Consider the following 20,469-nt stretch of genomic DNA (forward strand, 5'->3'; position numbering starts at 1 on the left):
TACTGTTTTGGATTTCCAATGAGACTGCAACATGACCCACTGCGTGTGGGTTTGTCTAGCCAGGAGGCCCTGTGCTTAGGCCAACAAACAATACACAGAAAGGAACAGGACACCATGAACCTCGCCGCTGTCCAATGACTAGAAAGCTCTCACTGTTGTGTAAACATGCTCTAATGAATACTACTGCTGCCGCGGGTTTCTCCGACCTCTGCCCGAAAGCCGCTTCGATCCGGGCCCGGCCCCAGACGGACTGTCAAACGGTTCCATGCGGCCCTTTAAACAAGAAATCAATCCGAAATATGTGTAACTGCGAACAGCTGTTCCATTCAAATCAGGAAATCCCATTTCTCCCAAATCACTCTCAGATGAGACATGCTTACATCACTCCCCCTTTCACTTCCCCTCATCTCCCTGTGAGTAAATAAGCAAAAACAAAATTACATATTATGAAATCCACAGACATTACTGCACAGCACAACCCGGTCCAACACCGCCGATACTTCCAACAAAGCAGACTATAAACGCTGGATCAAATTCATTCACCATTTAATTTGGATCCACAAACCCCTGTAAAGAGCCTCAGCAAGGCCTTTGATCGCTCATTCCAAATTACGTATGGTAAATCAAAACAATGTCATAACAAGCCGTAAGCCTACTACATAAATGCAGCATGTGGTTGACATCTATCTGGGACTACTGCTAGATATTGTAATATAATAATGGTATCTGAATGCCATGTTTCTGCAAGCATCTGTATTTAGCACGTGAAACCACTACAATGCAAAGTGGTCCTCTTAAGACTGTTTCCATGGTGAATTCCCCCTAATCGTCATAAACGTATAGAAAATATGCACTTGGTGTGCTATGTAAATCACAGCACAGACACTTCCCTAATAACTAGCCAAGTTCTTTATTTATGGCCTTTAATATGGTTGTAGCCTTAGCCCCTCTGACCTGCTAATTTGATCATCGACAAGTGAGAGATGGGAGGAGTAGCATGGCAGAACATGCATAAACAGGCAAAGTCCCATAAATAATTCGAGTAGAAAACAAAGCCCTAGACGGCTCTGCGTGGCCCCGAGGCTGAAACTTCAGCCACGCTTGGAGTAAGGCGGCGAGCATTTTTTATATTTCCCAGTAGGGTGCTTGGATGACAAACACACATAACTGTAGCATATTTCACTTCCATCCAATTCATTTTAATTATTATGTCTGCTGCAAAGGAGCCAAGTCAGCTTCTCCAATGCTGCTTTTTTTTTCTTTTTCTCCCTAGCCTCCTGTCTCACGTTTAATTTAATTTCGTTAATGAGAGATTCTCCATCAACTGCAACTTAAGCACTAATATTGCAGGCTCCACACACACCACACACACACACACACGCACACACACACGCACACACACAAATCTCAGCTGAGCAGTAGCTGCATGAAGTAGATGGCACATATGTTGACTCGTCCAAAATCTCTACTATCATTCATTTAAAACTGGGGCTGGTTTATTTGCCTTTGCACACAATCACATGGACCTAAGATGGACTGCATTCATAATGTCCAGCGCTGTTCACCAACGGCTCAAAGTGCTAATAGCTCTCAACAATCCCCACAAAACAGTGATTTCCGGGCGGGTGGCAGGCAAGAGAAGGCTATTTTCAGGCTCACTCCTGTGCTCACTGCTGTTCTACTAAACACACAGGGGTATGGAGAGTCACGAGGTGCTTTCCTTTTATTATTGCTCAGGGTTGGGGTGGGAGGGGTGGCTTGCAATGGTAAGGGTGGTCTGGGTCGGGGGCTTGGGGGCAACACCATGAGTCTCTTCAATGGGATTCCCACTGACAGAATACCACATTTGGGAAGACAAAGAGCTCACTATATTCACTTCCGTGCCCAGGCACTGATAGGGTTGTTGTTAAAGGAAAAGGGACTCACAGTGAGGCCTGTCTTTCTCTGTCCATTTTGTGATTTCAGTTTGGTTTTGTTAGCTTTTTTTTCTGTGTGTGTGTGTCTGTGTGTGTGTCTCTGTGTGTGTGTGTCTCTGTGTGTGTGTGGTGTCTCTGTGTGTGTGTGGTGTCTCTGTGTGTGTGTGGTGTCTCTGTGTGTGTGTGGTGTCTCTGTGTGTGTGTGGTGTCTCTGTGTGTGTGTGGTGTCTCTGTGTGTGTGTGGTGTCTCTGTGTGTGTGTGGTGTCTCTGTGTGTGTGTGGTGTCTCTGTGTGTGTGGTGTCTCTGTGTGTGTGGTGTCTCTGTGTGTGTGCGTGTCTCTGTGTGTGCGTGTCTCTGTGTGTTTCGTGTCTCTGTGTGTGCGTGTGTCTGTGTGTGCGTGTGTCTGTGTGTGCGTGTGTCTGTGTGTGCGTGTCTCTGTGTGTGCGTGTCTCTGTGTGTGCGTGTCTCTGTGTGTGCGTGTCTCTGTGTGTGTGTGTGTGTGTCTCTGTGTGTGTGTCTCTGTGTGTGTGTGTGTGTCTCTGTGTGTGTGTGTGTGTCTCTGTGTGTGTGTGTGTGTGTCTCTGTGTGTGTGTGTGTGTGTCTCTGTGTGTGTGTGTGTGTGTCTCTGTGTGTGTGTGTGTCTCTGTGTGTGTCTCTGTGTGTGTGTCTGTGTCTGTGTCTGTGTGTGTCTGTGTGTGTCTGTGTCTGTGTGTGTCTGTGTCTGTGTCTGTGTGTGTCTGTGTCTGTGTGTGTCTGTGTGTGTCTGTGTGTGTCTGTGTGTGTCTGTGTGTGTCTGTGTGTGTGTGTCTGTGTGTGTCTGTGTGTGTCTGTGTGTGTCTGTGTGTGTCTCTGTGTGTGTGTGTCTCTGTGTGTGTGTGTCTCTGTGTGTGTGTGTCTCTGTGTGTGTGTGTCTCTGTGTGTGTGTGTCTCTGTGTGTGTGTGTCTCTGTGTGTGTGTGTCTCTGTGTGTGTGGCCTCGCAGTGTTCCTGTGTGGCCCTCTAAACCATAGCCCAAAGAATGACTAGGCTTATGCTGCTGCAGTATTTCTGACTGTTACTGGCACAGAATTACAGTCTCACACAACTCCTCTCCTTGTCTTCAATTCATACTTGCTGTAGATGTTTTGTTTTTGCACTCTAAATATAACACTCGTGCCACCCCTGCCACCCATCCTCAACGGGATAACAGGAATGCAGTGGCAACATGGGTAACGAATGAGCGGGGAAGTGGCGAACCAGCCTTGGACTGCGGTGTCCTGTCTATGAGGCAGACGCATGAAATTCCCACACAGCATGGCGAGTTAGAGAGACAGCTATAAACAATATCGCAGATTTTCCAGCACAGCGTGAAAAAGCCTCACACCGGTTGACCAGAGAGACAGACCGATGGGAGGGAAACAGCCGAAAACAGAGCACACTTCCTACCTTTTTGAGGTGCCCGCTGCGGGTGCCCACGAACACCACCGAATGTTCCCCGTACGTGTAGGCGGCAACAGAGGCCATCCCGTCCGTACGATCGTCGAAGAGGGGTGTGCCTTCGATCACCCGCAGGCTGCCCAGAGGCTGGTTCAGCACGAGCCCACAGAAGTCGTCTCCAATCTGCTTGGGCTGTAGGCAGAGAAACACACAGGGAAATGAATATAGCTGCAGCTTCCAGGAAAAAAGACGCCACACACACACACACACTCACAAACAATGTGACTTTGCAGTTGTTCAAAGTTAGACACATGACAGGGCCTTATATGTGGGAAATGTCAGGCTCACGTGATGAATCTTTCAGTTGGTTTTTCTGAAAAAAAGGTTTATGGTGAGGACGAAAACAAACACACACACACACACACACACACACACACACACACACACACACACACACACACACACACACACACACACACACACACACACACACACACACACACACACACACACACACACACACACACACACACACACACACACACACACACACACACACACACACACACACACACACATTATTGCAGGAACCGCACAGCTGAGTCTGGAAAAGACATGACATCATGCTGAACTATGGCACCAAACGGAGGATAAATCACTAAGTATACGCTCCCCGGAGGTGATTTAGTTATGGGAGTTTTAACTTGTCCATCTCAGGAGGGCACCTCAACAATAACAATACCAAACTGTATTTTTTTGTTGGTCTTTTAACATTACTGTGGCAGGACATTTATGTGAAATCAATGGAATTAGCAAAACATCTGCAGCCTATCAGCGGAGAAGATGAAGTCATCCAGCGATGACCTCCTCCCTTGCTCATCGCCATGGTGAACTATTGCCTGACTCATCACTGGGTTTCAGACCCAGCGCAGGTCTTTAATCTCCCTCTCCTGGACCTCAGCCTCCAACCAAGCACAAAATCCATTCACCTCAGCAGAGCACAGAGGGAGGGAAGGAGGGAAGATGGGCTGGCTAAGCCCTGGATGACATCAGCTACTGCTAATATCCCATCTGACAAAACCCCTAAAAATACTAAAGTGTCTCATTTAACATTGGCATCGTCAGTCAGGCAGACTTATCTTGAGGTGAAGTGATTTTTTTGTGAGGGGGGGCGGGGGGGCAGTCAAGGGGTGTGGACTGGAGGTGAGGGGAGAGGCACTGGGATACTTCTTTAATGAGCACAGGTGATGCAGCACATTCTCGGGTAATTGGATCTGCCATCTCACGCTCTCAATTTTTGTCGGCCCGGTTGGGAAGCTGGAAGTTGGGCAGGGTGGAGTGCCTGGGGAGAGGTCTATCGTGTTTTTTTTTTTTTCTTCTTCTTCTTCTTCAATTTCTTTTTTTCGTTGAACACTTATGAAGGATAAATATATTAAACGAGCCATGAGCCAGCGTCTGGCACACACCGTCTCATTATGTGGTCAAGGCCTCGATTGCTGTGCAATGAAAGGGGGCTAATAACGACGAGGAGGCCCGGCGCAAATCAAGAGCAGACTCGCCTCAGTCATGGAGGCTCCCTGTTGCTACTAATAAAAACAGGTTCGGCCTCCCCCCCAGAGGAACCGGTGTCAGAGACTCTCTCTCTCTCTCTCTCTCTCTCTGCCCCCATCTGCTCGGGCCCCGTGAACGCCATGGGAGCGTTTTGGGGAGAGCTGAGGGGCGCAGCAAGAGGCTTGCTAGGTTCACTTCCTGCAAAACCCCACCCCTTGTGTGCTTACTGAGCACTGAAGAAGAAAAGAGATCGAAAACAACACTACTCTACTCAGATTGACAGTCTGCTGTTGACAGTCTCTCGGATGCTAAAACAAACAGCTACGAGCATTTGTGTCGTATAAGGAACTGGTTAAGTGGGGAGGTAAGGAAAGCCAAACTGGGAGACACCTTGAGAAATGTTAAATACTGTTTTGTTCAATGGCGGTGGAGTGTGCTAAGGCTTAAAAAGTGCCTTGGGGTTGCTGCAAGGCAAATAAATAATACACCAAAATAACTACAGGGATGGCTCGCTGTTACACTAAATTATAAGGGATTAATATTTAAGGTTTTTTAAACAGGGTGCATTCAGCCGTTTCAGATAGAGCGCTTTGCTCTATGTCATCTTATCTTCATCTTATCTGATGAAAATTATTCACAGATTCATTGATTTAATGTTATCCAGCAAGCCCAATGCATTCATTAAATATTAATGCAGTCCATATTCAAACGTCTGCCCATGTTCCCATCATAGGCCTAGAGGTATACACCTTCAGCACTCCTATCTGTAATGTCTATCATTATTTTTGTATGCCAGCCATGTGATGCCTGGTGTGTATGTATTTAATCTTAAGTGATATCAGCAAATCGATGAGGAAGCCTTTTCCTTGTGTTTAGCTAACATGCAGGTTATGCTCATACTAATACTTAAATTCTCCACATTGTGATGCAGCTTCAAGATCAAGATTCAATTTCAAACCTAGATATACTCAACAAACAGAAACAGCACTGGGCACTAGCACACACACACACACACACACACACACACACACACACACACACACACACAGCGCTGAAGCATTTAAAGATAATGCAAGGACTCACCGTATTGATACAGGGTAGCTCCTTGTTGAGCAGCCAAGGCAGGGACAACTTGCCCTCGCCTCGGTAACAAGACCTGATCCGCTCTCTCATCGCCAGGTTTATCTGATGCAGAGTGAAGAGGCACAGCACGGTTTCACGGGGCGGGTTCGCCCTGTTCTTCTGGCCCTGGGAGAACACCACAAACAGCACATCCTCATCCTCCGACAGGCCCAGGGCCTGGGCCAGCCTGCGACCCGGCCGATGCTTGAAGGCGGACTGCACCAGGCGATACTCCACGCCGTCCTTGGTGCAGCCCAGGGGGAACTCGACGTAGGAGTAAAACTCGGTGTCGTTGGCGCACATGCGCACGATCTTGGAGGTGAAGAACTTCTCGCCGGTGGCATCCATCTGCGTGAGCTGTGTGTCCAGCTGCAAGGTGAGGAAGTAGATGTAGGTGCGACTCGCGAATCCGTACACGTAGTAGATGTCGAAGGCCGGGTATAGCGAGAGCGTGTCTGAGGGGATCTTGATCTGGGAGGACACGAATCCGTCCTGATACACCAGGCTGAACATGTTGTCGCTCTCCTCGTCCGTGACCAGCTTGCGGCTGGACAGGGTCGGGAAGTACTCCGACTTGCCGTCGATGGCCGCCCCGATGAAGAGCCGGCTGCCTCCTTTCTTCCGCTTCTTCTCCACGGGCAGGCCGTCGTCGTCTCCCAGCACCACGCCCGCCATGCCATCTGCCTCGCTGGCTCCCGAGAGGTAGTGCTCCTTGCGGTGGTGCGGCTCGCCCAGCTTGAAGAGATCCTCCAGGCGCAGAAACTGGCACACGCCCTGCCAGATGCTGCCGCACGCCACCAGACGGTTCCCCGCGTAGTCGACCAGCAGCAACTTGTTGATGTTGTCCGTGGGATCCAATTTGTGTGCGCAGGCCCGGACGCTTGGCGGAGGGTAGCACTTGGCATTGTCTTCCACGGGGCCGGTCATGTGAGAACGCAGCTCTGACAGGTTCACCGACAGCTTGTAGATGTGGTTGACAGCGCCCACAAACACATCACCTGTCTTTCGGTGCACGGTGAGGTGTGTGAGGGTCGTGTCTTTCACCCTGAAGTTCCCCGTTTCCAGGGGTAGCACAGTTGGGGTCGCAGGGAATGCTAGAGTAGTGGTCCCGAAGAGAAGTAACACAAGTGGTGTTGTCAGCCATATGGACTTCATGATTAAAGTGTTTTGTGTTTTTTTTTGTTGGGGGGAGGGGAGGGGGAGTAACTGAGCTCTTTCCTTGAGCTTAGTGGAGGCTTTCCTTTACTCTCAGCTTCAGTGGTTCATGTCTAAAAGGCAGAGAGGGAAAAAAAAATGTCAAATTAGTTTGTAACGAAGGTGGGAGGCAGCAGTGCCTGGTCTTAAAAAGAAAGTTTAATAGCATTTGATGGGACTTGAAAGCAAGAAGAAGAAAAAAAAACAGTTTCAGTTTTCAGCACTTTTCTTTTTGAATCCACACAATCTCTTCCCAGAGTCCATTTGGGGGGATTTAACGACTAAAACTGGACAGTCAGCCCCAGCAAGACAGCTGTGTGAGGGGTTTTTTTTTTGGAGGGGGGGGAGGGATTATTGATCGAATAGCTTTGGTTAGTGCCAAGTCCTGTCACTCCTACTCCCTTCACTCAATGGATTGCTAATAAACCTTTACGGCCATCGCTAACACTAATCCTAGGCACATTTGTTAATTAGAGCATTGGCTGGAAATAAGCGAGTTAGACAACACTGCCCAGACAAAACGGATGCTAGGAGGAGTAAAGGGTGTAAACCGAACAAGGAGAGGAGAGATCTGCTAGCTGTATTATGTTAGCAGCTCAGTATATTTAACATAAATGCTTTGTAGATCAAACACATTGCTCTTCTGCTCAATCACCACTCCCCCCCTCCCCCCTCCCCCACTGGGCAGAACAGCGGGAATGAAAGAGGCCCTTATGGCACTCAAACAACCCCTCTGAGCAGGGTGCTCCTTGGCTCGGCTGACAGGAAGAACGGAGGCTTCTTTCTGCTCTGTGTCGGTAGCACTGATTTCAGCGGTTTGGGGTTTCACTGTGTTTGCAGCTAGCAGCACCTCAAGCACTTAGAAATTTACTTTGTGAGGACAAGCCCTGAAGTGCTGAATAATGTTTAACCCCCCAACCCCCGCACACACATACACACACACACTGATATGCCCTCAGAAAAACTACAACCACCCCGCCCCCACCCACACACACACACACACAAACCAAATTCTCATTCCAGGCAGTGCTGAAAGATACTGGATACTGGCTAAAAGAAACAGGAAAAAAAGCAATAATGCGAGGTACAATCATTCCTCCATATTGCCATCATGGCTTCACTTGGCACCACTGGACACTGTATATATGTGCATCTCTAACACATTTTCATTAGTCAACGGAGTTGGACAGTCTATCAACCATGTTCAGTGCTGAAAAAAAAGAAAATCGGCACAAATCAGATTTGTTTTGGTCGGAAGTCTAAAGACCTAAAAGCCACATGGAACCCGAAAATAGGTACGTGGCTCGTATGTGGCTGTGCCTATGACCAAAACTGCGTTTCACTTCATCATAATCATGCATACCCATGTGCCTTTGTCTACAGAGAAAGCTGAAACTAAAGCCAGAGAGGCTAAGGTGTTTTTAGCCACTCAGGTTTGTCTCCTCTGCTTCAAAATTAGTTTGAACATTTGCTTGCAACCCGCAGAAAACATAACTTGGACAGCAACTCTGCTCTAAACTGAGGATTTGTTTATGTGCTTTTACGTATGCGGGGTCATTTCAGGACAAGTTTACAGTTCACATTGGTGTCAGATTTAGGTCACGTTCTAAGGGAAATGGGAACTCGCACGTGAAAAAGATGGCAAGAGAGAAAAAAAATCTTATTGGAGCAGAAAAGGCTGCAGTCTGAACACAGCCCAAATGGGCAAATGCAATGCAATGTGGGAACGGACATATTTCTTGAGAAAACAGGACCAGAATTAGCAGAAGTGACATACCAATCCTTTCAGAGTTGCATTTCCTAACCTTTCCAACAGCACCTTTCTTCACACCCCCCCAGTTTACACTGACATGGAAATTCCAGACTTTAACAGAAATGTTGCCGAAAAAGGACTGCAGCTGCCAGATCTTGGCAGTACACTCAGCATTTTCAGAAAAAGGCAAATGCAAGGCTCATTGTGATACAATGGTATATTGTAAAGCCACTTCCTGACATGTGGAAGACGACACTGAGCGGCAATCACAATGATTTCATTACCAGAGAGGGATAGCCTGGTGCCAGCAGAAAAGAACCTGAATGAGTCCGGCAGAATGCTCTGCCCCAACGTCAGGGAGAGTATATTCAGTGACGGCTGAACAGCAAAATCATTTTTTATTGATGATTTTTTTAAATGGCAATCAGGAGTGTCAATCCTCCTTGAAATTTGCATGCAGAAAAGTAATTACTGCTCTACAAAGAGAGGATCTGCTTTGCCATTACCACCAAGCAACAATAGCTTGGCCACTAGCTCCATACAAATCAGCATGTTGGGACCAGGTATAATTGAACACCTTAATGATCTAATCTAATTAATCGCAGGTAGCTTTTAATTACTGGCAATGACAGTACACATCACTGGGATCATAAGGCGGCAAATGATGACAGTAATCTACTTTGATCAACAAGTTTTCATCACATAATTGCAAACACGCATCCCAATTTGAGTCTTCACCAGAAAGCCACTCACTGGCAGACAATTAGCAACCAAACACCTGTGTCATCAATGAAACATATGTGGACAACTAACAAAGTGCTAAACAAATATCGCATGGCATATCAGTGCTAAAACAAGTGTCTTGAAACATGACACAATTACAGAGAAATATCAGACACAGAGCACAAATAGAGCCTAATCTTTTTGTTTTGTTTGTGCAAATATTCCTTTTGTGGTCTGTGTATTAGGCCTGATGCATGACTTGGCAGACTGAAAGTTCTCTGAGTTAAAGCTCCCATCTTTCTGGCCAGCTCTCCCTGGTGGTCTTTTGTCTCCGTCTGGACAGACAAGGCAGTAAACAACATGACCCACCAGTCCCACAGAGCGTCACAGCAAGGTGCCTGTGTACACCCCTGGCAACAGCTCCTTTTAAGGGTTGCACCCTGGTGTTTACGGCACCCAGGTGAAATGGGCTCATTTGTTTGCTATGGGTCTTTTACCCTTAATGTCGCCACCACAGTGCCCATTTGACCGCCATTTGCAGCCATGATGAATAATCTCAGCAGTGAGTTGAATAAATCCAGGGCCATGATTGAGAGTGTATGGACATGCCCCCACAACTGGCCATAAAATTTAAGCTGCACAGCCAGGGCAGACGGATATAAAGAAAAACAGAAAGAAGGCAGCGAGAAAGAGAGAGAGAGAGAGAGAGAGAGAGAGAGGGAGAGGGAGAGGGGGAGAGGGAGAGAGAGAGGGAGAGAGGGAGAGGAAGAGGGAGGGGAAATAAGTGCTACATCACTATAGTCAAAAGAATGCCTGGTGAAAGAGGGCCATGGCCGTGTAATGTGAATTCATAGAACATTCCGGGAGATCAGTGGTTCACCTAATCAAGGACTCGGAAAATGCCACCCTCTTTTCACCACTTCTGTAATAAGGGTCAACAGCACTTGATTTAAAAAAAAGAAAGAAATGGGAAAAAGTGAAGAACTGCACTCTTCACAGGATTAAGGTGCTAAGCCACTCATGGCCACGGCTGACAAGCTTGTGGCAAGATTTACTGAGGAAGGTGGAAACGCAGGTGTAAATTCTCTGGCCTTGTGCAAAAGATCTTACTTAGGCTATGACAGGGTAGTCAGTCTGACATCTCTATTGGTCGCAAAAAAAAAAAAAAAAAGACAACTCACAAGTTGCATGGCTTTAAGAAAATGCACAGGTATTTTAAGGGCACGGGTATATTTGTCACTGGCTTTCTCTTATTCTTCTCATATCAGCTATCAGACATCTGAAAATCCACTTATAGTTCACCAGTCACCTATGCCACAAAAACAAAGGACAGCACGAGTTGAGTGAATAATACTGAACCAAAGCTTTAAGCATTACCTCACAGCATCTATCGGATGAATCAACGTGTTCAAAGGTACATTAGCAAAACAACATGGTTTGTTGTGATTATTTTTGAAGTTAAGCTATTTGGACTGAAATGTGAGCTTAATCATCACAAATCACTGAATACCAATCCCTGCGATTCACAGCTAGCATGAGTAGTGTTAGATTTATCAATGACTGATAAATAAGTTCCTACTGAACCGCACTGTAAGTTCATCCAACATCATCAGGTTACAAAGATAGAAACAAAAGTGTCCTGCCCAAACCTATCCAGCTATTCTCTGCCTTTTTTTATTTTACTTATCAGATTTAAGGGGGTTCAAAACAAGGTCACTGGCGTTAACACTAAAAAGAACTTGCTGTTGCAGAGTCCTTACTGTTGCTTGGATTTCTGCGGTGACGCAATAACAAAATAAAGGAAATAAGAGGGCTGATCTCATAGGCTGTTCTCCTGAGGCGTTCCGAGAGGAAGCGAGAGAGAGAAAAATATATCTCTGTGTCACCTGATTGTTTCCTTTTTTTGTTATTCTGGTCTTGTCTCACATCCTGTGTGAAAATGGGGTCAGCGGCTCTTATTAATGGTCCAAAGCCGGCGTGGAAGTGTGTAGAAATCCTGACTAGCAGTAGATGGCTAACACCCCTCCTTTGTTTCTCTCCTGCCATCATCAATCATTGCGGCAACCGTATCACAGGCTATCGATTAAAGATAATAAGTCATTTGTAGACATAACATCAACCATGCTAACTTTAAGAGCTAGCATAACATACAACCTTGAACATGATGAACAACACAAGATGCTGAATATATAAACAAAATACTGAAATCTTTGCCAAATTTATTTGTTGACTCAGTTATTTATTGTATAGCCTAATGCTCCTAAATACCTCTATTCACCTAGCTATTCTTCAATTAGTCGACCAAAAAAAAAAAAAAAAAACTTCCAGCTGCTCTTCCAATACCAAAATAAGAAGGATGGGTGCAATAAACCCACCCTGTCATACCTGTAGAGAAAAGAGAAATTCACCTGCCTGGGCCACCGAATACAAAAGATCTCATTTAAGATACTGGTGGCGCGGTCTCCGGCTTGCTTGGCTGAGCAGTCAGGCAACATCAGCCAGCCCAGACAAATGCAAGGAAGAGCAGCGACTTGCCATCAGACAGAGGCTTTTGTTCAGCGATCACGGAAACCCGGTGACTCGCGTTGCCAGCCCAGCCCAGCCCAGAACTTATTCAGAGGATGAGCACATGCCAGTCTTTTGCTGTGTCCTGTTAATCCTCCCCCCCCCCCCCCCCCCCCCGCAACCAAATCCAAAAACACAACTGTAATGGAAACCTTGAGTTGTGAACCTTAGGCTGGCATCCACAGTTGATTTAACTAGGAGGCGAACAGAATCTGTCACTGTGCAACATCTGCCAGGCAAGCTTCAACTGCAATGACATCACTTTCGAGAGATAGCCGACGGTGGGGAGTGTTTGTTTTGCCTCTGGTGTTTTCAAGGCAATTAAAATTATCTGTCAAATGAAACTGAACGAGCACAAAGGAATTCCACTGAGTAAGAATTTGTCATCTCCCTCTATTCAGCTGTGAGAGAGCCACATTTTAAGCATTTGAAATGGAAAAATGCTGTTAAGTTCAACAGTGCAAACGCATCATTATTCTAAAGTGTAACCAAACTCCAGGCACTGCTGTGGTCGTCTATGGGAAGAATTCGTCTTAGTATAAGTTCCGCATTCAGTGAGGGAAACCATTTAACCACAACCATTCTCTTGATCTCACTATCTCACATTTTTATCTCTACTAGACTCCGTTGACACTTACAGTGCATTGCATGGACGGCATCCATAACATTTTATCTTTGCGAAACCACAGAATTCTAGGGATCTCCCCTCCCCCCTCAGAGTGGCCATTGAACCAGGCCCAAAAGGTGTACCTTCACAGATGCTGCAAAAACAATTACACGTATGTTTGACCAGCTCACTTGTGGTACTCTTCTCTGGCATGTTTAATATAGCCCTGATGTGGGGAGAGGGGTTACCTATAGATGCTCTCATGCAGAGGCTGCACCACAGAGCTCGAGATAAGTGAGATTTCAAGTGATAAGCTACATACCTACCAATGGATGGGCTGTAACGTGTAAAATAACATCTCCTTTCTCTTATGAGTTACAATTTAGTGCATGGATGGTGCACTAGGCTTTATTTACAACTACAACTCGGACTCGCAACCCCTGGCATGGGAGGCGGGTGTGGTGGCAAGGACGCTAGCTTCTGTCCCTAGGATGCCTCTAGGTGTGAGGGAGTGAGGTTTACCCACTGTACAGCACTGTGCCTGAGCTAAACCTCACACCAATTCTGGGTCTCCAGCACCAATGTAACCTGTGTTGTGTGCAAAGTCTGGCACCGGACTCGAACTTGGAACCTTTGGTATGGGAGGTGAGAGTGCCAGCAAGGAGACTAAGACCTATGGTTGCTGTGTCTGTTTACTCACCACACAGTGCTGTACATGCTAGCTACTTTTACATAATCAACTTCAACTGTGAGGGGGTAACATCTACTGAAGCATAGCCCTCCATCCTAAATGTATTATGTTTGTGAGCATAAAGTACAACACAAACAGACACAAAAAAAAAAAAACTGTGGAGAGATCAGCTGAACGCCCAACACTGGGAAATGTTCACCCTGATTTTAAGACATTTGACAGCAAAACGTTGAGAATAAAATACCGGGAGAAAAAATGTTGTCCACTGATCTTCTAGACAGCATAATCAAATAGAAATAATTCAGAGTAATTCGGAGCCTGTCTGACCTGGACCCTGTTTGAGTAAATACAAACATTTTTTTTCTCCAAATAATTAAATAACTGTAATATAGACTCATACCCAGACCTCGGTATGGACACCTGAAAGTCTGTTTGCCTACCTGTAAATGGAGCAAAAAGATAATTTATCTTTACTGAAGACTGAAGAAACGCATGGAAATTAATATCAGGTTCCAGGACAGATGGTAGCCAATATCAAATGCACTAGCTTGCCCCGTCTGAATGCTTAGTCAGTTTAAAGAACGGGTGCCAGTGACTGCCACGCAAATATTTTAAATAACCACGTGCCTCATACTGCTACTGCCTATACCTTCTGGACTGTTGTTAAAGTAGTAGCATAGTAATTTCATGTGTGAAATTAATTTGGACATGCCAAGACGCGTTTGTGGGGCCTAAACCCAAGAAGATACAGTCTTGTACAAGTTAATTGTATCGATGCTTATTCAACCGTTTATAAAACGCTACATTTGTTTACACTCCAAATTGATACAAAATTAACATTCAAGTCCAGCCGTCCATAGCGCTGCTGACGAAAGCCTACTCTTATGGCATTAATTCTAATCCTTTAGATCACCGTCTACTTGCATTGTTGTTTACATGGAATAGAAGGATACCCAGACAGCGGCTAGACAAGTGACACTTCTGCAGATGTTTTGGGCGAGACATATACACACATAATGGCCAAGTGTTGGAACCGTGTTAATTGCAACCTCCTTAAACCTATGGCATCCCAAAACATCCTCCACGCTTGAAAACTCAGCTTCAGCCTCCAGCAAATCTACACCGACTGCAAAATGTCCAATCTACTGTACTATGAGGCATGGCTACCATTCTTAGAAAGGATGCAAACTATAGCATATGACAGAATATTACGTTCTTAACAAGAGCTGTGTTGTTCGTTATACACCCATTGTCACCAAATGATCAAAATGAGGGGTGTACAAGGGGGTGAGGGGTATTTTTCCCCATTCTCGCTGGGTATGCTGTGCATAATAGCCCCTTGCGAAACAGATAGACATTTGACCGATGCCCTATCTCATAGGAAATACGAATTTACTATGTATATCAGCTGTGACAGACGACTCTAGGTTAGAAAACTGGCTAAATTCACACAGGCATCACAGCACCCACTGCGTAACGTTACACACAGCGTAAACCTTTTCGTTCGCCCGTGTTGCACGGCTGACATGCTCGTTTAGGACTGTTAGATAGGTTACAAAGAGAAGACGTTCGGTGATGTTACTGAAATATTTCACATGAGATCACTGAAAACTGTGATTTGCTCTAACTTTCTAGGAAAAAACAACAACAGGAGTTGCTTATCGAGGCATAAGCCGCGATGCCTGATAAAGCAATGCTCTATTGTGTAGGGAGCAACAAACTGTGTGGAACCACAGGGCGTTTGTTAGTGATTATTTATTTTGGATGATGGAGAAAAACAAATACCTCTTAACGCCCCCTTTGTTCTTAAAAGAGCTATAACTGGCAGTCCGTTTCTTGCATTTCAATGCAATGTTAAATTCACTCCGTTTGCTTTGACCAACCACCTAGGAAATAGGAGCCAACTGAACATAAAATCGTGGTCTGGTTCATAGCCCGATAGCTATTGCTCCTGATAAAAAAGCTTCCCAGCGGCTAGACGAGTCACACATTTCAGCCGAAGCATAGCCTACGTTTAAGGTATGCTATAAGGTAGCTTAAGCATCACAATCAATCATTGCAATTCAACACCAATTAAGGAAGCTGTTGGCTCGTGTTTCAACAGCTCACGCACCTACCTGTCTTTTGAGTTCAACAGTTACATCCACATTTGTATCTGTGAGTATTTCAAGAGGGTTTCGCGGCTGAAAAAACCTTGCTTCCGTTACTCTTTTACAAAATCATAAAACGAAGCCCACAAGGCGCTCACCGCTGCAATGGCATGGTAGCCTCCTGGTCCTTCCCTCAAGAAACCGTCTTGCTTTCTCCAGGAGCTCAGATTCAGTAACTATCTCTTTAAATATGGACGCTACCACTACTGTATTGGGGGAGTCCAAATTGTATCTGTGTGATAAAGTAGAGTTTTGCGGTACTTAACGCAATACACTTCACAGATAATGACTACATTTAATGAAAAACATGTAAATGTTGTAACACAACTCACAGTTACCCATTATGTACTGTTAAAATAAATAAACATTTTTTGCATGTGTACCGACTTCTCCTTTTGGACTTTGGTATTGGCCCGCCCTTTATCGAGTATTTTTCTACCAAGCCCAGATGTTGGAGAAAAGGCTGTATCTGAAGTCAGACGGGGATGTCTGCAATAACAAATAGATAGGCTATACGCTGGCTCAATGGTATAAAAAAAAAACAATGAAATGCCAGTTTTGAGTATTGAATTTTGAATATATGTGTTAATATAGTAGCCCTAAGCGTGCGAAACTGAAAAGTGGCAGAAAATATAGCGCAACTATTTAACGCTCATATTTCCCACTGATACAGACTATGTTGTTACATAGAATTACGTTCTCTCCCTCTCTCACCCTCACTCACTCAGTAAATGTATGGATGTAATGCATGTATGCGCACGTGGGCGCCTATGTATTAGTCTGTTAGCCATGAGTGCTAATCCCTAAATTGCTATTGCTTCTTAATTACACGTGAGGGCCGGGTTTGGCATAGGCTATTACTTACAAAACTAGGCCTGTATTGGCATATCCTTTGGCCGATTCCACTCTGCATGCTATGCAAACCTGTTATTAAAAGCTCTGTCACTGTGGACCTGAGTTTTGGCAGGGACTTTCAAACGTTTCAAAATATGCTTTTCTTTTCTTTTTCTTTTTCTTTTTTGCAAAAACATATTCCTGAGATATGACCTGGGATAAATAATAGCTTACCCAACAGACTATTGATTCAGTTCTTTAAACAGTTTTCACATATGGCAGATAATAAGGATTATGATTATGCTCACATATTATATAGCCTAGTCATGTGACCACTTCAGAGTTTAATATACTCAGTAATCTAGATGTGAATTCTGGATGATTAAATCTCTGTGGAAGAATATGACAAATGTGTGGCAATGGTGTTTCCAGGGGTTCCTATTGACTCAGCACGCTGGCACAATATTGTATTGATATGTCCCCATAAAGAAAGTACTATGATCTGTATTTATTATTTCACTAATTGATCATATTGTAGAGAGAGATATCACAGTCACAAAGTTAACTTTTTCTCAACAAAAGAATAATTATATACTGACTGAGTGCAATTGCTTGTGTTACCAGTCCATGGTCAGTTATGTGCATTCATTACCTGAATACCTATCTGGATCAGTCCGGTGAATTGTGTCATGATACAATATTTGTAACACATCAGAGAGAGTAGTTTCCATGATCCCAACCCACTTCCTTCACTAATCTCTCTAAAACGTTTGAAATCAGCTGCTGGCCACAACACACGTGCCATATCTGATAAGAGGAGAAATCCTTTGAGGAGGTTAAACATAGGGTCAGAGGGACAAAGCCCAAATTGAGTGGCATTCTCTTTTCTCTCAAGCTAATCAATCACTCCCTGTCAGTACTAGATACAGTATTACAATGTATTGATCTTCATTCCAGACTGATTTTCATATCCAAGAAGGAAACGTGATCTCAGGACAAATCCATAATAAGATAAAGACCAGGGAGAGGGTGACACATTGCTGTGTCTTTGGACAACAGTGGACAAACTAAGCTGTAGTTACCTCAATCCGAGACATATTTCAGAGAGACAGTGCATGGACACATATTATGTGTGTTGGTACAGTATGTTCTAGCAATGGCAAGCTTTAACCTTCTAACTCACCTCCATTACTTGATATTCATTTGCAAATGTCAGAGCCTAATTTTAACCTGATAAAGTCAACAATTATATACTGTGTGTCAATGGACAAAGCTAAATTCGGCAAAATTGTTATTCAATCTGAAGGCCACATCTGAGAGAGTCAGCCTGTATTAAGGGCGTCCTCTGTCGTTCTCCCTTAATGAAGTTTGATGTAATCCACCAGAAAGTAGCAAGGCAATCCACTTATTCAAATCATGCGGCCAGTAATTGCCTGTTGAGGAAAAATGACACTTGCAATCCCAGACTGCAGTAAACAACACAAATTCGAATGACGTAAAAAGAAAATCACAACTCACTCGTAATGGCTGCGGTGAGATCAATTAGACATGTCGACAGTCGTCCCGTCCCCCCCCCCCCCCCCCGCACTCAACCAATGCTAAACAACAACATCAATGACATCTTCAACATGCTCTATTTGGGTGACACAGTTGACTTTTATCCTGTTGAATTCAACTCCACACTCAGACTAAGAAGCTTATTAGGGGTCATAGGAGGAATTCGTTTTGTAACTAAACACAACTTTTTAAGGACTTTGGGAGGGCAGCCTGTTGGTCATCCCTCTATCCCTCTACTTCTAAGGCCTGAGTTTGATCCGGGCACACTCTTCTAAGTCAAATCAGTTTCTCTCTCTCTCTCTCTCTCTCTCTCTCTCTCTCTCTGCCCTTCTCTGTAATTGTGTACAGCTGTAATTGAAGCCACTCGAGGCAGGCAAGCAGGCAGGCAGGCAGGCAGGCAGGCAGGCAGGCAGGCAGGCAGGCAGGCAGGCAGGCAGGCAGGCAGGCAGGCAGGCAGGCAGGCAGGCAGGCAGGCAGGCAGGCAGGCAGGCAGGCAGGCAGGCAGGCAGGGAGGGGCAGGCAGGCAGGCAGGCAGGCAGGCAGGCAGGCAAGCAGGCAGGCAGGCAGGCAGGCAGGCAGGCAGGCAGGCAGGCAGGCAGGCAGGCAGGCAGGCAGGCAGGCACGGCTCTCTGGTTCCGTGACCACACTGCGCCGGTGGAGGAGTCTGTTTTGCTCCTGCTAGAGAGGAGAGAAGGAGAGGAGGAGAGGATAGGAGCAGATGTGAGGCAGGGAGATGGAGGGAACGATGGGGGAGTGAACCTCCAGTGCAGATGAAATGAGGCCTGTGGTTTCCTTTGAAAACCGAGCCTGCATCAGCGCGAAAATCCCCAGTATCTGAAACGGACTGCCTCCCTCTCCACATCCCGCTCCTTAAAAAGGAGAGACACGAGCCGAGCGGCGCATATTTATAAAGGGAGACATGTTATTTCAGGAATTGTGCACTTGAGACTTTCCTTTTTGCGAAAAATAGCATTTTCTAAAAGCATGTATTAGTTTTGGACAGGAAAGCTAATTTAAGAGAAAAAAAACAGCATTTGTGCACAAAAATAACTCAAAACCTTTCCTGAGCCTGGTAAAAGATTAAATGTAAATATGCCATTAGTAGTGTTTTTAAATTGAATAGAAACCTAGAGATACATAACATGAATGAGCATCCAGTATGTACCCTATCCAGATTTTCCCCTTCAGTATTTATACCAGTCAGCTCACAATATCAAAATCTAAGTGAGTTTACAGTCAAAGAAGAGTAGATTAGTATTACATTCGGTGTTTTTCATTATCAGTGCACTTTCTCGTCAGAGGGAATTAGGGTGGCACTTTATCATAGGTCATGTCTGCCCCCTTTTTATTAAGTCATACAGTTCAGGGAACAACCTGATTTATTGGATTACAACATTATTTGATTCTGTGCGTAAGCCATTAGCCAACAAAAGTGGCTTACCTGTTTGACCAATGTCAGCTGAAGGTTGCTGCCCAGTACAACATATTTCTGTGAAATGTGTTATTTTATGTTGCTAGTCACCTATTATCGCCTTCTCTGGGGCATAGTGACCCTGCACTTGCAAATTAAAGTCTGAATTTATGCTACTTACCTGACAGCACAAGGCAGTATGAGTTCTACTGGTTCATGAGCCTGCTCTGTAACCTTTCTCTATGGAGCTCTTTATCGCCTCCTAGTGGTTTTAAAGATTCTCTTCATCGTGCTGAGACCTTTCAAACGGTGATATGCACTTGGCAGGATGTGCCATACTAACCTTGTTGTCGAAGGACATCACTCTCTTACCTTTTTAAAAATAACTTTTTTAAAGCATCTAAAATGCGTCGAATGAAAGCATCCACTGAAAGAACACTTACTGGTGGAGACTGGTCACAATATTGTTTGATCGCAACAGCTTGTGCTGTTCACACTCTTGGTCTTCACCCATGAAATCCTTTTGGCATCACATGTCTGGCTGTTCTCTGATGTCTATGAGTGGTCTTGGCAGTATGGGGTAATTCAGTGTATTCAGAGCAGACCACAACAATTCGCTTGGATTATAATGAGGCCTGATTATTGAGATTTGATCAAATAGTGTTGATTTGAAAAGATTTGATTGTTGAGTCACTGCTGTTCATGAGCTAAAAACTTGGACTGTACATGGACGGACATCCAAGCATTGTTCAGTGTCATGCGAATTAAAGAGAATGTATGTTTGGAAATAGATTATGAGCTTTGCTGTTTTTTGCTTAAGGTGCTATTTCACACCACATGGAATGCGTTTTTTACTGTTGTGCACCCCCACACATGCTTCTGCCATGCTGATTTTTTCCATTCATTGTGTCTGCAATGCAGGCCAAACCATATACTTATACTGTTCTCTCTCTCTCTCTCTCTTTCTCTCTCTCTCTCT

General features: G+C 45.0%; 1 protein-coding gene across 2 annotated transcripts in view; it reads right to left on the reverse strand.

The window, feature by feature from the left end:
- Positions 1–15,862, reverse strand: part of plxna3 (plexin A3) — a 129,619-nt gene extending 113,757 nt beyond the window's left edge. Inside the window, exons 1-3 of one of the 2 annotated variants that reach the window (XM_031565870.2) lie at positions 15,787–15,862; positions 5,967–7,273; positions 3,342–3,524 (exon numbers count right to left, since the gene is read on the reverse strand). In XM_031565870.2, the coding sequence (XP_031421730.1) occupies positions 3,342–3,524; positions 5,967–7,160 (1,377 nt within the window). In that variant the 5' untranslated portion in view covers positions 7,161–7,273; positions 15,787–15,862. Of the gene's footprint in view, positions 1–3,341; positions 3,525–5,966; positions 7,274–15,655 lie in introns of both variants that reach the window. The other variant, XM_031565869.2, reaches the window with a different exon arrangement.
- Between the last annotated feature and the right edge of the window lie 4,607 nt (positions 15,863–20,469).

Source organism: Clupea harengus, chromosome 4 (genome assembly GCF_900700415.2).
Source record: "Clupea harengus chromosome 4, Ch_v2.0.2, whole genome shotgun sequence".
NCBI classification, from domain to species: Eukaryota; Metazoa; Chordata; class Actinopteri; order Clupeiformes; family Clupeidae; genus Clupea; species Clupea harengus.